Source organism: Tachypleus tridentatus, chromosome 2, assembly GCF_004210375.1.
Source record: "Tachypleus tridentatus isolate NWPU-2018 chromosome 2, ASM421037v1, whole genome shotgun sequence".
NCBI lineage: Eukaryota > Metazoa > Arthropoda > Merostomata > Xiphosura > Limulidae > Tachypleus > Tachypleus tridentatus.
Window position 1 is genome coordinate 143,202,496 of NC_134826.1, and position 18,960 is coordinate 143,221,455.

The 18,960-nt window shown below is 34.2% G+C and overlaps 1 protein-coding gene across 1 annotated transcript in view; it reads left to right on the top strand.

Moving 5' to 3' along the window:
• LOC143245621 (voltage-dependent calcium channel type A subunit alpha-1-like) overlaps positions 1 to 18,046 on the top strand; it is a 132,825-nt gene extending 114,779 nt beyond the window's left edge. The window contains exon 3 of the mRNA XM_076491975.1: positions 17,779 to 18,046. Coding sequence (XP_076348090.1) covers positions 17,779 to 18,046 — 268 coding nt within the window. The remainder of the gene's footprint in view (positions 1 to 17,778) is intronic.
• The last annotated feature ends 914 nt before the right edge of the window (positions 18,047 to 18,960 follow it).

The following is an 18,960-nucleotide window of genomic DNA, read 5'->3' on the forward strand; positions in this document are numbered from 1 at the left end:
ACAGTACATCATTCTGTAACTGGTAACTTGGATATATCCAGTTTTGTATACAATAGATTATTCTATGACTGGTAACTTTGATATATCCAGTTCTGTATACAATAACCTATTCGATGACTGGTAACTTGGTGATCTCCAGTTTTGAATACAATACATCATTCTATACATAGTAACTTGGTTATCTCCAATTCTGTATACAATACATCATTCTGTAACTGCTAACAGAGATATATCCAGTTTTGTGTACAATACATCATTCTATAACTGGTAACTTGGATATCTCCAGTTCTGTGTACAATACATCATTCTATAACTGGTAATTTGGATATCTCCAGTTCTGTGTACAATACATCATTCTATAACTGGTAACTTGGATATCTCCAGTTCTGTATACAATACATCATTCTATAACTGCTAACTCAGATATCTCCATTTCTGTATACAATACATCATTCTATAACTGCTAACTCAGATATATCCAGTTCTGTATACAATACATCATTCTATAACTGCTAACTGAGATATATCCAGTTCTGTATACAATACATCATTCTATAACTGCTAACTCAGATATATCCAGTTCTGTATACAATACATCATTCTATAACTGCTAACTCAGATATCTCCAGTTCTGTATACAATACATCATTCTATAACTGCTAACTCAGATATATCCAGTTCTGTATACAATACATCATTCTATAACTGCTAACTCAGATATATCCAGTTCTGTATACAATACATCATTCTATAACTGCTAACTCAGATATCTCCAGTTCTGTATACAATACATCATTCTATAAATGCTAACTCAGATATATCCAGTTCTGTATACAATACATCATTCTATATCTTGTAACTTGTAAATCTCGAGTTTTGTATACAATGCATCATTCTATAACTGCTAACTCAGATATCTCCAGTTCTGTATACAATACATCATTCTATATTTTGTAAGAAAGATATCTCCAGTTCTGTATACAATATAGCATTTTATATCTTGTAACTTGGATATCCCCAGTTCTGTATACACTACATCATTCTATAACTGCTAACTCAGATATCTCCATTTCTGTATACAATACATCATTGTTTAACTGCTAACTCAGATATCTCCAGTTCTGTACACAATACATCATTCGATAACTGCCAACTCAGATATATCCAGTTTTGTATATAATAGATTATTCTATGACTGGTAACTTTGATATATCCAGTTCTGTATACAAAAAATTATTCTATAACTGGTAACTTGGTGATCTCCAGTTCTGTATACAATACATCATTCTATAACTGGTAACTTGGGTATATCCAGCTTTGTATACAATACATCATTCTATAACTGGTAACTTCGATATATCCAGTTTTGTATACAATAGATTATTCTATGACTGGTAACTTTGATATATCCAGTTCTGTATACAAAAAATTATTCTATAACTGGTAACTTGGTGATCTCCAGTTCTGTATACAATACATCATTCTATAACTGGTAACTTGGGTATCTCCAGTTCTGTATACAATACATCATTCTATACCTGGTAACTAGGTGATCTCCAGTTCTGAATACAATACATCATTCTATATCTGGTAACTTGGATATCTCTAGTTCTGTATACTATACATCATATTATAATTGGTAACTTGATTATCTCCAGTTCTGTATACAATACATCATCCTATAACTGCTAACTCAGATATATCTAGTTCTGTACACAATACATCATTCTATAACTGCCAACTCAGATATATCCAGTTATGTATACAATACATCATTCTATAACTGCTAACTTGGATATCTCCAGTTCTGTGTACAATACATCATTCTATAACTGCTAACAGAGATATATCCAGTTTTGTGTACAATACAACATTCTATAACTGGTAACTTAGTTATCTCCAGTTTTGTATTCAATACATCATTCTATAACTGGTAACTTGGATATCTCCAGTTCTGTGTACAATACATCATTCTATAACTGGTAACTTGGATATATCCAGTTCTGTGTACAGTACATCATTCTATAACTGCTAACTCAGATATCTCTAGTTCTGTATACAGTACATCATTCTATAACTGGTAACTTGTTTATCTCCAATTCTGTATACAATACATCATTCTGTAACTGCTAACAGAGATATATCCAGTTTTGTGTACAATACATCATTCTATAACTGGTAACTTAGTTATCTCCAGTTTTGTATTCAATACATCATTCTATAACTGGTAACTTGGATATCTCCAGTTCTGTGTACAGTACATCATTCTATAACTGATAACTCAGATATCTCCAGTTCTGTACACAATAAATCATTCTATAACTGCTAACTCAGATATATCCAGTTCTGTATACAATACATCATTCTATAACTGATAACTTGGTTATATCCAGTTCTGTATACAATACATCATTCTATAACCGGTAACTTGGATATATCCAGTTCTGTGTACAGTACATCATTCTATAACTGCTAACTCAGATATCTCTAGTTCTGTATACAGTACATCATTCTATAACTGGTAACTTGTTTATCTCCAATTCTGTATACAATACATCATTCTGTAACTGCTAACAGAGATATATCCAGTTTTGTGTACAATACATCATTCTATAACTGGTAACTTAGTTATCTCCAGTTTTGTATTCAATACATCATTCTATAACTGGTAACTTGGATATCTCCAGTTCTGTGTACAGTACATCATTCTATAACTGATAACTCAGATATCTCCAGTTCTGTACACAATAAATCATTCTATAACTGCTAACTCAGATATATCCAGTTCTGTATACAATACATCATTCTATAACTGATAACTTGGTTATATCCAGTTCTGTATACAATACATCATTCTATAACCGGTAACTTGGATATATCCAGTTTTGTATACAATAGATTATTCTATGACTGGTAACTTTGATATATCCAGTTCTGTATACAATAAATTATTCTATAACTGGTAACTTGGTGATCTCCAGTTCTGTATACAATAAATCATTCTATAACTGGTAACTTGGGTATCTCCAGTTCTGTATACAATACATCATTCTATACCTGGTAACTTAGATATATCCAGTTCCGTATACAATGAATTATTCTATAACTGGTAACTAGGTTATCTCCAGTTCTGTATACAATACATCATTCTATAACTGGTAACTTGGGTATCTCCAGTTCTGTATACAATACATCATTCTATACCTGGTAACTTAGATATATCCAGTTCCGTATACAATGAATTATTCTATAACTGCTAACTAGGTTATCTCCAGTTCTGTATACAGTACATCATTCTGTAACTGGTAACTTGGATATATCCAGTTTTGTATACAATAGATTATTCTATGACTGGTAACTTTGATATATCCAGTTCTGTATACAATAACCTATTCGATGACTGGTAACTTGGTGATCTCCAGTTTTGAATACAATACATCATTCTATACATAGTAACTTGGTTATCTCCAGTTTTGTATACAATACATCATTTTATAACTGGTAACTTGATTATCTCCAGTTCTGTATACAATACATCATTCTATAACTGCTAACTCAGATATATCCAGTTCTGTATACAATACATTATTCTATAACTGGTAACTTGGTTAACTCCAGTTCTGTATACAATACATCATTCTATAACTGGTAACTTGGTTATTTTCAGTTTTGTATACAATACATCATTCTATAACTGGTAACTTGGTTATCTCCAGTTTTGTATACAGTACATCATTCTATAACTGGTAACTTGGTTATCTCCAGTTTTGTATACAGTACATCATTCTATAACTGGTAACTTGGTTATTTCCAGTTTTGTATACAGTACATCATTCTATAACTGGTAACTTGGTTATCTCCAATTCTGTATACAATACATCATTCTGTAACTGGTAACTTGGATATATCCAGTTCTGTGTACAATACATCATTCTATAACTGGTAACTTGGATATCTCCAGTTGTGTGTACAATACATCATTCTATAACTGGTAACTTGGATATCTCCAGTCCTGTGTACAATACATCATTCTATAACTGGTAACTTGGATATCTAAAGTTCTGTGTACAATACATCATTCTATAACTTCTAACTCAGATGTCTCTAGTTTTATATACAATATATCATTCTATATCTGTTAACTCAAATATATCCAGTTCTGTATATAATACATGATTCTATAACTGATAACTCAGATATATCCACTTCTACAAACAGTTCTTATTTCTCTACTTTATTACTCAGATTTCACCAAACAGTATTTTGTATACTTTAAGACCAATCCAGATAGGATAGGTATTTTTATTCTTGGATAAAATTACAATCAATTTGTATATTATGATCAATCTTATGGATCTAGATATCAACTTACCTTCTGTAACTTGTAACACAGGTCTCTTCAGCTCTGCCTGCAGTACATGACTGTGTTTGTCATGATGTGTAAACCTTGTAATGCTTAATACTGTTTTACAGTAAAACCTGTCTTAGGCGGAATCGCACGTGGCTGAGTAAAGTTTTCCGTCTTTTACAGTGAACATGCATTTCCTTAATTATATATAATTTTTGAGCGAAACGTTATTCCTGCTTGCCTCAAGGGAAGTAAGACGTGTGTGAATAAAGTTATTTTACTGTTTATGTTATATTTATTGGAATAATAATAAACAAATACATACAAAATATTCATAAGTACACAAAATCTTAATCAAATTTATTTAAAGAAAGTATCCAATTTCAATTGTTTTGTTTTTTAATGGACTTTCTGATGTAGTTAAAAGAGAACACCAATTCTAAGACCTTTTCATGAAATTCATTTTCTCTCCATTTTTGCATACAATTTGATAGAACTAATATAACTTAACACTGGTGATGACGTAGGAATTTCTATTTTCTCACTATCTTTTAAAATTAAGGAAGATAGGAATTTATTTTTTACGTTAGAATTATTTAAAAAGTAGAATTTTGCAGTGAGAAACAAATATATTTCTACAAATCATGAATCTAATTTATCTGTAAAAATAATGACGTCAGAAAAAAGAACAGAATATATTTAACCAATACTTACTGTAACAAAATGTTCGAGAATTTATTAATATTTAAACAAATTATTAATTAAACAATAATTTTTTCATATTTAAACAAATTATTAATTAAACAATAATTTATTCATATTTAAACAAATTATTTATTAAACAATAATTTATTAATATTTAAACAAATTATTAATTAAACAATAATTTATTAATATTTAAACAAATTATTAATTAAACAATAATTTATTAATATTTAAACAAATTATTTATTAAACAATAATTTATTAATATTTAAACAAATTATTTATTAAACAATAATTTATTAATATTTAAACAAATTATTAATTAAACAATAATTTATTCATATTTAAACAAATTATTTATTAAACAATAATTTATTAATATTTAAACAAACTATTAATTAAACAATAATTTATTAATATTTAAACAATAATTTATTAAACAATAATTTATTAATATTTAAACAAATTATTAATTAAACAATAATTTATTAAACAATAATTTATTAATATTTAAACAAACTATTAATTAAACAATAATTTATTAATATTTAAACAAATTATTAATTAAACAATAATTTATTAGTATTTAAACAAATTATTAATTAAACAATAATTTATTAATATTTAAAGAAATGATCAATTAAACAAGAAATTAATATATTTAATCAAAAACATTTTTTCCGCCTTACTCAGGTTCTAATTTTACTTCTTGATGAATGAGGAAGGTGATAGATAGTTTTCCATCCGCAGGTTCCGCAGTATAGAGGGCGTTTTATAAGATAAATCTTGACAAAATGCTGCATAATTTTGATTCGTCCGGCTTGTACAGGTTACCGCCCCATGCAGTTTCTGGATGGACAGGTTTTACTGTACATGAAGAAGACAATGTCTCAACGTGTAGTGTGTTCCACCATCAGTAATCTTTTTCTTATGTGAGAAACATTTGTTTCCCTGTTATTGTATTAGTGTGGTGTGCCTTTTTACTCAAGTATTCAATACACCGTTCTATATGTGATAATTCATTTTCATTCAGTCCTGTATACTACAACATTCTTTGTTAACTCAGGTCTTTCCCTTCTTGTGGAGTATATCTTTCTATCTCTCTATATTTGATAACACACGTCTTTCCCTTCTTGTCTAGTGCATCTTTCTGTTTTTCTATATCTGATAACACACGTCTTTCTCTACCTGTTTAGTACATCTTTCTATATCTGGTAACACACGTCTTTCTTTACCTGTCTAGTACATCTTTCTATATCTGGTAACACATGTCTTTCTCTACCTGTTTAGTACATCTTTCTATATCTGGTAACACACGTCATTCTCTACCTGTTTAGTACATCTTTCTATATCTGGTAACACATGCCTTTCTCTACCTGTCTAGTACATCTTTCTATATCTGGTAACACACGTCTTTCTCTACCTGTCTAGTACATCTTTCTATATCTGGTAACACATGTCTTTCTCTACCTGTTTAGTACATCTTTCTATATCTGGTAACACATGCCTTTCTCTACCTGTTTAGTACATCTTTCTATATCTGGTAACACATGCCTTTCTCTACCTGTTTAGTACATCTTTCTATATCTGGTAACACACGTCTTTCTCTACCTGTTTAGTACATCTTTCTATATCTGTTAGCTCAGGTGTTTCCGTTCCTGTGTACTATATCAATCTATATCTGTTAAATGAGATATTCCCTGTCCTGTATACTGTATATCATTCTATATCTAGTAACTTGGATACCTCAGATCCTGTCTAGCCTACATAGCTTGTACCTTTAATCTGTCTTCCGGTGTAATTTGTTGTTATTTATAATACTATAAAATCAGGGGCTCCGTGGCTCTTTGTGGACACAGCATATCGTCAGACGTTGTTATGTTGGTGGAAAACACGTAATGTCATTACTTCTCAGTATTGTCTGATTTATATTCTCCCATAACTGGCCTTATGGATAACTGTACTGTTATTTACACTATTCAAGTCTTCAGTTGATAACGTAGATCTGTCGTATCCCATCTTAACCTCGAATATCTCATTAGGAATTTATCTGTGTCTTCTTGTAGCTGGTAATATAAACCTCCTCAGACTCTACGTCATCTTTAAATTCTTCCTCATCTGTTCTCATGAATCTACTTAGAGCTATCTGTGTATAGTGTATCGATCTATCAGTGTCTATAACACGCGTATTTCTGCTGCCCTGTCTGAATTGAACTAGTTCAGACCTGTTTTCTCTTCTTAGTATCACAAACCAGTTGCATGTCACATCATAACTTTCCTGAGCTTTATATTTTAACTGTCAATACGTTCATCTGCTGCTTATTTAGAACATCTGGAAACATTTTAAAAATCATGTTTTTAAAGATAAGAAATTAAATGGCAAATAATTAAACCTGCGAAAAATTGTTTTTATTTCGTAATAAATTTCACTAGAAATGTAAAACTCCTTTAATTAATGAAGGTTGTGATTTCTTTTTGTGCTTGTTACTTTAAATTAATTATAAATTGTAATGTTTAGGGATAACAAGGAACCTGTTGGTCCGTCCTAACTGTTCCATTCTCTAAATAAAACTAAAGCTATTAAAAAATTAAAGCCAGTCTTTATTATTCATGTAACTGTTCAGCTTTCTTTCAAACTCACACAATTTCACTGTCCACCACCATCCGCCAGCAAACCACTCCATAAGCCAACCTTCATGTTTGAAAAATAAATTGGTCTGAGCTAAAGATGGTTTCTGTTTGTTTGTTTGTTTTTGAATTTCGCACAGAGCTACTCGAGGGCTATCTGCGCTAGCCGTCCCTAATTTAGCAGTGTAAGACTAGAGGGAAGGTAGCTAGTCATCACCACCCACCGCCATCTCTTGGGCTACTCTCTTACCAACGAATAGCAGGATTGACCGTCACTTCTAACGCCTCCACGGCTAAAAGGGCGAGCATGGTTGGCGCGACGGGGATGCGAACCCGCGACTCTCGGATTACGACTCACACGCCTTAACCACCTGGCCAGGCCGGGGCCAGACGGTTTCCACCTAACCTAAATCTGTACTTAAATTCACTGGTTTTATAACTCTCGCTGTTCAACATGAGAAATGTTGACGTATCAATGTTAACCATTACTTTTACAAGTTTAAACATTTCAATCAGATACCTTATAACGATCTTTAGTTTATTTAAGAGAAAACTATTTTAAAGGCTTTAATCTCTCCTTATAAGACAACTCCTCTATCCCAGGTACTATTTTAGTAACCCTCCTCTGAATCCTTTCCGACAATTTAATATATTTCCTAAGATCAGGAGTCCAAGACTTAACAGAATATTCTAAATGTGGCCTTACCAGTGACCTGTATAATGAAGTTATAACCTCTTTAGACTTGTATTCAGTATTTCTGTGGATACAGCCTAAAATTCTATTTGCCCGACCACTAGCAACAACACTCTGCATGGATGGCTTTACAGACAGCTCAACTGTTACACCAAAATCCTTTTCTTTCATGACACTGTTAGGGTTATATCCGTCCTAAATCAAAATAGACTACTAATATTGCTTATGTAATAGTTTACCACTGATAGTTTGCTATAGTTATAAATGTTGTGACAAACATCTGGCTGGTACATTTGTTTAAATTTTCCATGTTAATATTTCACTTCGAAACGAAAAGAAAAACATTTGTGCAGTGAGTATTCTGCCAAAAGAAGCACGCGATCTTACAAAATGTTTATATCCTTTAAAATAAAGACAGAAAAACAAACTAATTTAGATTCTTAGATATCACTTCTAGTCAAAAGTAATGATAATCAACACTTATATCCTTCTGATGCTACACGTCGAGAACAGTTGTTGAAATATATCTATCTATCTTACTACAGCTGTCTAGGGTACTTTTTGTAAACGCGGTATTTAATATAGCTGTCACTCTAGGTACGTCACGGCAGCCATCTTTAACACCTGTTTGTTTCGCTCACGATGATTTGACGACCATTTGAAAAGTACAGTGGTGTCACAGCTAGGACTCTGACTGAGGTTTACGTGCGTTACGGAGTCTTTTGAAGAAGGAAGTTGGTGTAATGAAATAACAAAGAAGGGGAATTTTTTGTAAGACTGTTTAGTAGTGAAGAGTAGTGAGACCTTTATATAACAGTATAAAGACCGCAGAAAGGCTATCAAGGATACCACTGTTCTTACCCGCAAGGTGACAGATGAAGGAGTTGCACATATCCTAGTTAGTCGTGTCCAAGGTATTTGAGGGATAACTCACGCTTTTAAAGAAACACGAATCGAGAACGTGCAAAGTACTTTCCAAACACAATAGAACAACAAACTGAAAACAACAACAACAATAAAGCGAATGAGAAAATTGGAAAATAGTTACAACGCTGAACAATATTTGGACAACTGGGTTACGACCTATTTGTTATTGACCACCTCGAGGTGATATGGACTTTCCAGCACCATACATGGAATTTAAAGAAAGTTTTGCCAGGGTTTTATGATCGGTACAGGGTTTCTCACATAACGAGAAGTTTTAAACTTCATAAAGATGAAACAAAGTAAATGCGAACTATGTTTATCGTCAGGAGAACATGCTGTCATCACTTACACATGATAAAATGTCTGCAATGAAGAAACAGACTCCGAAGTAGCTATGGCAACCGTAAAGTCACGTGGCTAATTCTTCAGGAAAGGCTTTCCCCCACCTCTGAAATTCCTGGAGTCACGTGCACATTTGACTTGTTTAAGCGTGATTTTGTTGCAATAGAAAACTGTATCAGACTCGGGTGTGAAAGTAGTCACAGCTGTGAGACTGTGTATGAATAACAATGAAAAAAGTAGTTCCTAAGGTAGTATAGAACCATAAACACCTTTCTATGTGGCCTGAGTAAGCTTATGTATCATAAATTACCGTTTGAACAATGTGTATAGATATAAAGCTTAAACGATTCAGATAAAAACATGTGTGCCAAGAACTGAATAAATCAGTGTCATAGTAGGAGTGTGATATAATACATAGACGAACAAAAGTTTGACAGTATAGTACTGAAAATTAAACGTGGAACTATGAAAATCACAAATTACTTGATATTTACTGTAGAAAACGCTATATTGTTCTGTCGGGTTCGGGTTTTTTCCTCTTATTTAATTTGTTCTTGTATCTTGTACTATCAAAATACCTGAACCAGAACACTCGAGGGATATCTGCGCTAGCCGTCCTTAATTTAGCAGCCAGAGGCTGCCAGCAGTGTAAGGCTAGAGGGAAGGCAGCTAGTCATCACCACCCACCGCCAACTCTTGGGCTACTCTTTTACCAACGAATAGTGGGATTGACAGTCACATTATAACGCCCCCATGGCTGAAAGGATGAGCATGTTTGGTGTGACGGGAATTCGAACCCGCGACCCTCGGATTACGAGTCGAACGCCTTACTTAACCCATCTGGCCATGCTGGGCCGACAAACAAGAAATACCACAAGCAAAACGTATTGTTTTCGGTTAACTGGACAATTTAATGGTTAAAAAAAATTGTTTAAATTATTTGATTAAGTTTTTTTCTTTTGTTCTTCTTTTGAGAACTTGATGATAGAATACAGAATTTACCCTCCAGGTGGAGCTACAGATTGAATATATTTAACATGCCGATAAAAGGAGATTGAATTACGAAACAAAAACTTTTAGTGCATTAAATGTTTTCGTAGCAGAAAATCAGATATAAAAATACGATTTGACAAAGATGATCAAAAACCGCCGACACTGTTTCTGTTGGTCTCATTGAGTTTTCCTATTTCTACTGCAAGCTGTCAGTTTTTTATGTTATATTGTGTACTTTCTCGTTAAGAGCACTTTATATGTCCTTTCTGCTTGTTTTTCTCAGTGTTTTCATTATTAGAGGTTTGCTTCTTGCCTACCTATCCCAGTGGTAAAGATATACTTTTATATCGGTTCTTCCTGTATATCCTTTATGTCGTCCAAACTACGTACTCTCTCGGTCCTCACTGTTACCAGTTAATTCTTAGTTCTTCTGTCTATCCTAGAGCCTTGCAGAACCTGGTAACGATAGTTTTATTGCGGGGTGTTTTATAGGCTCGCATAGTTATATTCGTATTAATATCTAGTTTAGATACGTATTCGCATTCCTGCATAGGTGATTGTTTTGTCATAATTCCAAAGTTATATCTCTTCATAAATAGTGTCTATTCACGTGCGAGTCGTAATCTGAGGGTCGCGGGTTTGCATCCACGTTGCTCGCCCTTTGAGCCGTGGGGGCGTTATAATGTGACGGTCAACCCCACTATTCGTTGGTGAAAGAGTAGCCCAAGAGTTGGCGGTGAGTGGTGATGACTAGCTGCCTTCCCTCTAGTCTTACACTGCTAAATTAAGGACTGCTAGCACAGATAGCCCTCGAGTAGCTTTGTGCGAAATTCAAAAACAAACAAACAAACATTTACTGTTTGTTTGTGTTTATCAATTATTACAAGTTGTTCAAAACTAAACTGCATAGGTTGTTGTTTTTAATTAAGCACAAAGCTACAAAATGGGCTATCTCTGCTCTACCCACCACGGGTATCGAAACCCGGCTTTTAGCGTTGTAAGTCAGCAGACATGCCGCTGAGCCACTGCAGAGGTTTACTTGTACGTAAACAAAGAAAGCTTTAATTTCAGCGGGAAATAGACAATCGCTATCTGAAAACAGTGTGTATAACATGTATCACTACATATTTTAAAATAACCTTTGTAATAGATTAGAAAATAGGGAGATAATTTTCAGAACCCACTTGCTTGCCCATAAAAAGGCACGAAACTATTCTTGTAACAAAATTCTCAATATTCAAGTTTACCAAAGTAACGCGGTCCTCTTCGAATCATTCTAATTCAATTGTTTTATTCATGTCCCACAAAGAGTTAGATTTTGAAATTTAAAAAAAAATTATTTTGAGTCCTGTTACAAAGTCTACGTTCACATTAACAACTTGAATCGTGTAGTGGACAAAGAGCATTTACCTTTGAAGCATAGTAGGTGTGGATAGTTTATAAAATCGATCAAGGAACAAAAATGTGTAAAAATAAGGAGTATTTATTCTTTCCTAGATCTCGTTTTTGTCGTGATTTTACGTTGAACGTAGACCCAACATATAATGTGTGTTATCTCTTTCTGTATTTTACAAGTTCTGGCTTAATTATATTAATTAGGTACTCTCAAACAGAGGAAATAGGCGTAATAAGACTCGCTGTCTTATTGACTGCACGTTTTTTTCACCTGCCCTTCACGTTCTATTTCGTATGTTGTAGTTAAGTAGGTATTAACAAAAGTCCCGGCATGAGTGCTTAAATGTACGAGGTTTTCCGTTTCTGGTATATTTCGATTAAGACGCCATCTGGCTATGACACACACACTGTTTTCATTTTAGGTATAAGATAAAATGTGTTATTTGCACTATATATACTTCTAGTGACTATATTTGCACTATAAGTATTTGTGACTTTGTTTTCGCCGTATGTTTGTAGTGAATATATTTGCACTACGTGTTTGCGACTTTATTTGTACAAGATGTTTCTAGTGTTTGTATTTGCACTGTGTGTGCTAATGACTTAAATTATTCTCACTTGTGACTTTATTTGCACTGTTTTTCTAATAACCCTATTTGCATTCTATGTGTCAATGCCTTTTTATGTACTTCAGGTACCGGTGCCGTTTATTAACCAATCAACTTGTTAGTTTTGTATTGCTAACATGTTAAAATATTTTCTTGTTTTTTACTGTTCTCGCTTTTTACTGTTATTTTCAAGCTAGTTTATCTAACCTGACTGTTTATTATGACAAGAAAGTTTTCTGGTTATCGTGTGATCTAACCTTACCAAATACTGGTACTAACATTCAAAGTTTTCTGGTTATCGTGTGATCTAACCTTACCAAATACTGGTACTAACATTCAAAGTTTTCTGGTTATCGTGTGACCTAACCTCACCAAATACTGGTACTAACATTCAAAGTTTTCTGGTTATCGTGTGACCTAACCTCACCAAATACTGGTACTAAGATTCATGGTTTTTACCTGTTGTCGTGCTACCTGACTTCCTGTTTATTGGCACAACGATTAAAGGTTTTCTGGTTATCGTGTCACCTGACTTCACCGTTTACTGGCAAAATATTCAAGGTTTTCTGGTTACTGCGAAGCTGTTTAATGACAGCACCTTTTTCTTGGGTGTCAGGTAGGAGTATACACCTATTTTTTGACAACCTCATTTATTTTAACGATCTCGAGAATGTTTGTTTTTTAATTTCGCGCAAAGCTACTCGAGGGCTATCTGCGCTAGCTCTCCTAATTTAGAAGTGTAAGACTAGAGGGAAGGCAGCTAGTCATCACCACCCACCGCCAACTCTTGACTACTCTTTACCAACAAATAGTGGGATTGACCGTCACATTATGACGCCCTCACGGCTGAAATGGTTAGCATATTTGGTGCGACGGGGATTCGAACCCTCGATCCTCAGATTACGAGTCGAACGCCTGAACCCACCTTGGCCACGCCGGACCGGGTCTCGAGGAAACTTTAGAGTACATTTTTGGACAAACACACCATTTTGCGTTTTTAAAGACTTAATTAATTATATATTATAGTAAATTACTTCAATTCATACCAAATCGCCTTATATTTGAATTCTTTTTATAAAATCAACTTCAACTTTTTCTATACTGTTTTAGTGACAATATGTCTCTTGGTCTTTAATCAAAATCGAAAGATTCGTTTCTTTATCAAATTAACTTTCTCGTGGTCTTACATTCTCATCTAGCATCCTTTTATATTGCCTTTATTTTGTATTCGTTTCACCTATTTCCTTTGGGGTAAGTTTTCAGCACATCTAATCTGACGAATAACGCGAGCAACAAGCGAAAACACCAATGACATACTTGCACGAAAGTTAAAATATACGTCATGAAATTCCATGTGGTAGTCAATGACCCGAGGAACAACGTGAAAATAATTATCTGAGACCCTTTGATGAGTATATTTTTCGATTTTATAGCCGCATATTCTTAACTTTAGTTGTTAAATATACCAACAGGTGTCTTTCTAATAGTGTTTGTTTTCCTTTTCTCTCATTTCTTTGCAAACTTAACTTTTTAATTTCATTCCCGGTCATTTCAAATCGCACACCAAACACAGTTCTTTCTACTGTCGTTTTTTAGTTTATAAACTTTCAAGACTAAAATTTCACCCCCCCCCCAGTGCCTCAGCGGTATGTCTGCGGACTTATAGCGCTAAAAAACTGGGTTTCGATACCCGTGGTGGGCAGAGCACACCCAGTGGCTCAGCGGTATGTCTGCGGACGTATAGCGCTAAAAAACCGGGTTTCGATACCCGTGGTGGGTAGAGCACAGATAGCCCATTGTGCAACTTTATGCTTACTTCAAAACAACAACAACTAAGATTTCAGGTTCGAATCTACGAGGTGGAAGAACTCATAGCTCACTGTGAATATGGACTGAAACAAATTATGTGTATGAAATGTTTAGGATTTTTTCATCACCCGAGATTTTTTTTGTGGTTGTTGTTTATTAGTTATTAATTAAGATATTGTAAATACTGTGACTAATTACAAAAACCCATTGTCCTCTGACATTATTTTGCCACTTAACAGACTCTGTGGTATGTTGTTTATACCCGTTTGAGCCTTACCCTGCAGAAGGATCTCTTCACTTTTGTTTCAACTTGTAAAACCATATCATGCTATGAACGCTCATAACTGTTTCATAGCCCTTTGTGTAGTTTTGTGCTTAACTACAAACAAACTGAACGTGTACTTTTATTGAATAAAGTTAAGAGTTTTGTTTTTTATTCAAACAAACCAGGATTTACCGATCTAACACAAAACCTGCAAGAAAGCGAAGCATAAATTTGGTGCGTGAGAATGATGGGATACGGAAAATTGAAACAAGGGGCGTGAAAACTACCGCAAATAGTTTGCAGCTAATATATTATTAATGCTATTAACACTAATCACGTTATGGTGTTATAATTTGTTACTTAAATAAGGAAGAACTGTGTGACATGAGAGATCATGCTTACAATTACGTGTTTATTGAATGGGAAAAACAAATGAAAGAAAATTACTACCTTACAACATTCTACTCAGCTTGATGTTGAACCGGATGAGTAACTATGTGGTAAACCTTTCTTCTTTCACACAAGTTAAAAACCAATAAGGACAACTGTATTTCGTCCGAGTCATTTTATTTCTAGCTTCTCTGTTAATAACGCGATCAAAATATTAGGCCTACTATTATTTCTTTTTGTGGTATTTGGTTCTGCGTAAAACCCTAAATAAAGCAATAATTTGCTGATAAACGATAAAACAAGAACTATTATAGGGTAAATTTTATAGAAAAACGTTAGTATTGAAAAGCACTATATTCATTTTCAGAGTCACAAATCCTCAGTAGTACTTTGTGTAGCTCTGTGCTTAATAATAAAGGACAACAAAAATCTTTAAAATAAACGCCACACTTCTCTAACGATTTTCTTTGTCTATTGGAAATTCAAATGGGTAATTCGCAAACAATCACTGTTGTTAGTGGTGCGAGGTTATTGAACATTTCAATCGATGTGAACCTTCACGTCTTGAAGTTATAACGTCTGGTTATTAGTGTTATGTATCTTAAATTAGGACAACCCTACAAGTCGAAAGTCATAACTGTAAGTACATCGCTATAATGAATGTGTAAAAAATACACCGCCATTTTTAATAAAATGACGATTCTTTGATAGATTGTTTAGGCAGATTATTCATGATGAAACTTTGTAGAACGGACGACAACTGCCTGTTGTGGAGACACAAGTGTAGAGGACGACGTTTCGAAAGTCTTCCACCTTTCGTTTTCAAGTCTCCACAACAGGCAGTTGTCGTCCGTTCTACAAAGTTTCAAAATGACGATTGTTTTACAATATAAATTTTCTTAAGCAACTGCACCGAACCTAAATAACCAAAATTGAAAACACAACCATTAATGTTGTTTGTTTTTAGCAGTGTAAGACTAGAGGGAAGGCAGCTATTTTTTTTACCAACGAATAGTGGGATTGAACGTCACATTATAACGGTTCCACGGCTGAAAGGGCGAGCATGTTTGGCGCGACCCTCAGATTACGATTCGCACGCCTTAACACGCTTGGCCATGCCGGGCCCACATGACCATCAAACTACTCTAAAGTAGGGTGTCAAAGGTCTGGTAAGTATGAGTTGTATTGTTTTAGTTCTAGAAGGTGTCAAAACGGTAAATGTTCCGTTAAACGATCGTATCAATGATTAATGTTGCAACGAAGATATAGAGGCTTCATAAGGTTATTGTTTGTTATTAAAGAACAAATCCACTTTCTAGCAGTTGAAGCCCGCATGACCAGGTGGTTAGGCGTTCTATTCGCATTCTGCGGGTCGCGAATTTGAATCCCCGTAACACCAAACATGCTCCCCCTATTGGATTGGAGGCATTATAATGTTACGGTGAATCCCAATATTCGTTGGTAAAAGAGTAGCCCAACCGTTGGCGGTGGGTGGTGATTACTATCTACTTTCTTTCTGGTCTTAGATTGCTAGATTATGGACGATAACACCCAGATGACTTTATTTGTTTAAAAATGCATTTTTTGTGTGTTAATTAAAATATAATTAACTCTGGCGGGTTAACGATTCGATAGAGGGCTCGTAATGGTAAAATTCGAGGTTCAATCCACTGTGACGAATACAACAGGTTTCTCTTATTGATTCGACGTTATGCTAATATAGGATAAGAGTTAGGTCTAAAGGGATGTCTTCGACGACTGTTACTAGTCAGAGGGCCTGAATATACGCATAAACTCATTATAACTCATATTGATTGCTTATTTACTACACTTAAAATGAAGCAACGAAAGATAATACGTTCGAAACATTGCTCAGCCTAGAGGGCGTGTCTTTGTACATTTACTGTCTTATATTGTAATCTTTTGTACGATCTGTTGTAATTTCCAGACAAAATTAAAACATATTGTTTACTTGCCTTATTGTTGTAACAATGAGTATTAACAATGAAACAAGAATTAGATATATATATTTATTACCTTGATTTTTAAATAAATACTTTACAGTCAACCATGAATGTGGTGTTATTACTTTAATTTGAAAATAAACCATTCATAATCAACCAGGAAGTAAACACTTGGTGCTATTTCCTTAGCTTTGTTTGTATGTTTGTTTTTGGATTTCGTGCAAAACTACGCGAGGGCTATCTGCGCTAGCCGTCTCTAATTTAGCAGCGCAACACTAGAGGGATGGCAGCTAGTCATCACCACCCACGCCAACTCTTGGGCTACTTTTTTATTAACGAATAGTGGGCTTGACCGTCACATTATGACGCTCCCACGGCTGAAAGGGCGAGCATATTTGATTAACACGCGACCCTCGGATAATTGTCGAGCGTTAGAGACGGCTAGCGCAGATAGCCCTCGTGTAGCTTTGTGCGAAATACAAAAACAAAAAAACAGATCCATTCTATGAGCCAATATGCCGCGGCTAAAAAACAAACACGAGAACGGTAACAACAGAAACGTTTGTTAGATAGCAACCCTTTGTAAGACAGTTGCATTCTTTTCGTAATTCTTAATTAAGCTACTGCCAATCTGTAAATAAGTGAATGTCTCAAAATCATGTTCATAATGATTTGGTGAATTATCGTTTTTTCTTTTAATGTTTTGGCAGATTAAGGGCGTTAAGGGCCGAAGCAGCGGGAGCTGGTGAGGTCAGCAGTTCCTTTGAAGAGTATGGACGATTGAGGGATCCAAGGTCACTTGTTCAAGCCATGGCCAAGCGCAAAAGCAATCAAGCTGAGCAGGAAGGGAGGATCCCTACTTCCCTGTTTATTCTCAGGGAAGACAATATTATCAGGAGATATACGAAATTCATCATTGAGTGGCCATATCCTTTCATGTTCAACTCTCTGCTCTACCCGATTTCCCACCCAAGTTAGGTTGAGCTCTTTAAATAATTTTACTATTCAACTTAGGGTCTGATAAGAAAATATGATAATAAGTGTGGAACATGACAGTTGAACACGAACGTGTAAATTCATCACACGTTTGTTAATCGGCAAGAAATGAAACTAATTTGTGAATCTGGACTTCTATATTTTAATACACAAATGTTAATGACATTGAAACAAAAACGGATTAACTGTATACGTGTTTAGAACTATTTTTCTAATCCTATGAAGTTCAATGCGTTGCCAAGTAACGTATTTGCTGTTTCTGCTGATTGATCATTGAAATATTAAATCACTAAATATTTATTGGTAATTTGTATTCGCTAGATGCATTCGCTGGGGTTACAAAACGCAGGTTATTAAAGCATTCTGGCGGACCTTTTTGAAGTTAAAATGCAAATTCTTAAATCATTTTAATAGAATGTTTTCTTGAGTTCTAGACACTATATTATTAAAACATCTTAATAGAATATTATTTGTTGCTGAGAAAGCTAGATTGTTAAAGTGTTTCCGTGTGTTACACATTCTATATTATTAAAGCATTCTGGTAAGATATTCGCAATGTAAGCGTTTGGTATGACATTCTGTGATTATAAGCTTTGACTGGATATGTACTGTTGAGAAAGTGGGTGAGTACTGTGTCATTATTTAGAGAAATACGCAAAACTTAATTATCTCTGTAGACTGTCATGGGTTATATCTGACTTATGCTTTTGTCTGATCATTGATCTATAGATGTAATAAATTTTACAATTATTGTGCAATAGCAAGTATGTTGTAGACAAGTGATTTTTAAGTCTAGAATTGTGAATAGGTGGGATATCTCCTAACCAAAAACCATATCTCATCTCTAGATAACCTTGTACTAACCATATCTAATCTCCAGATGACCTTGTATTAAC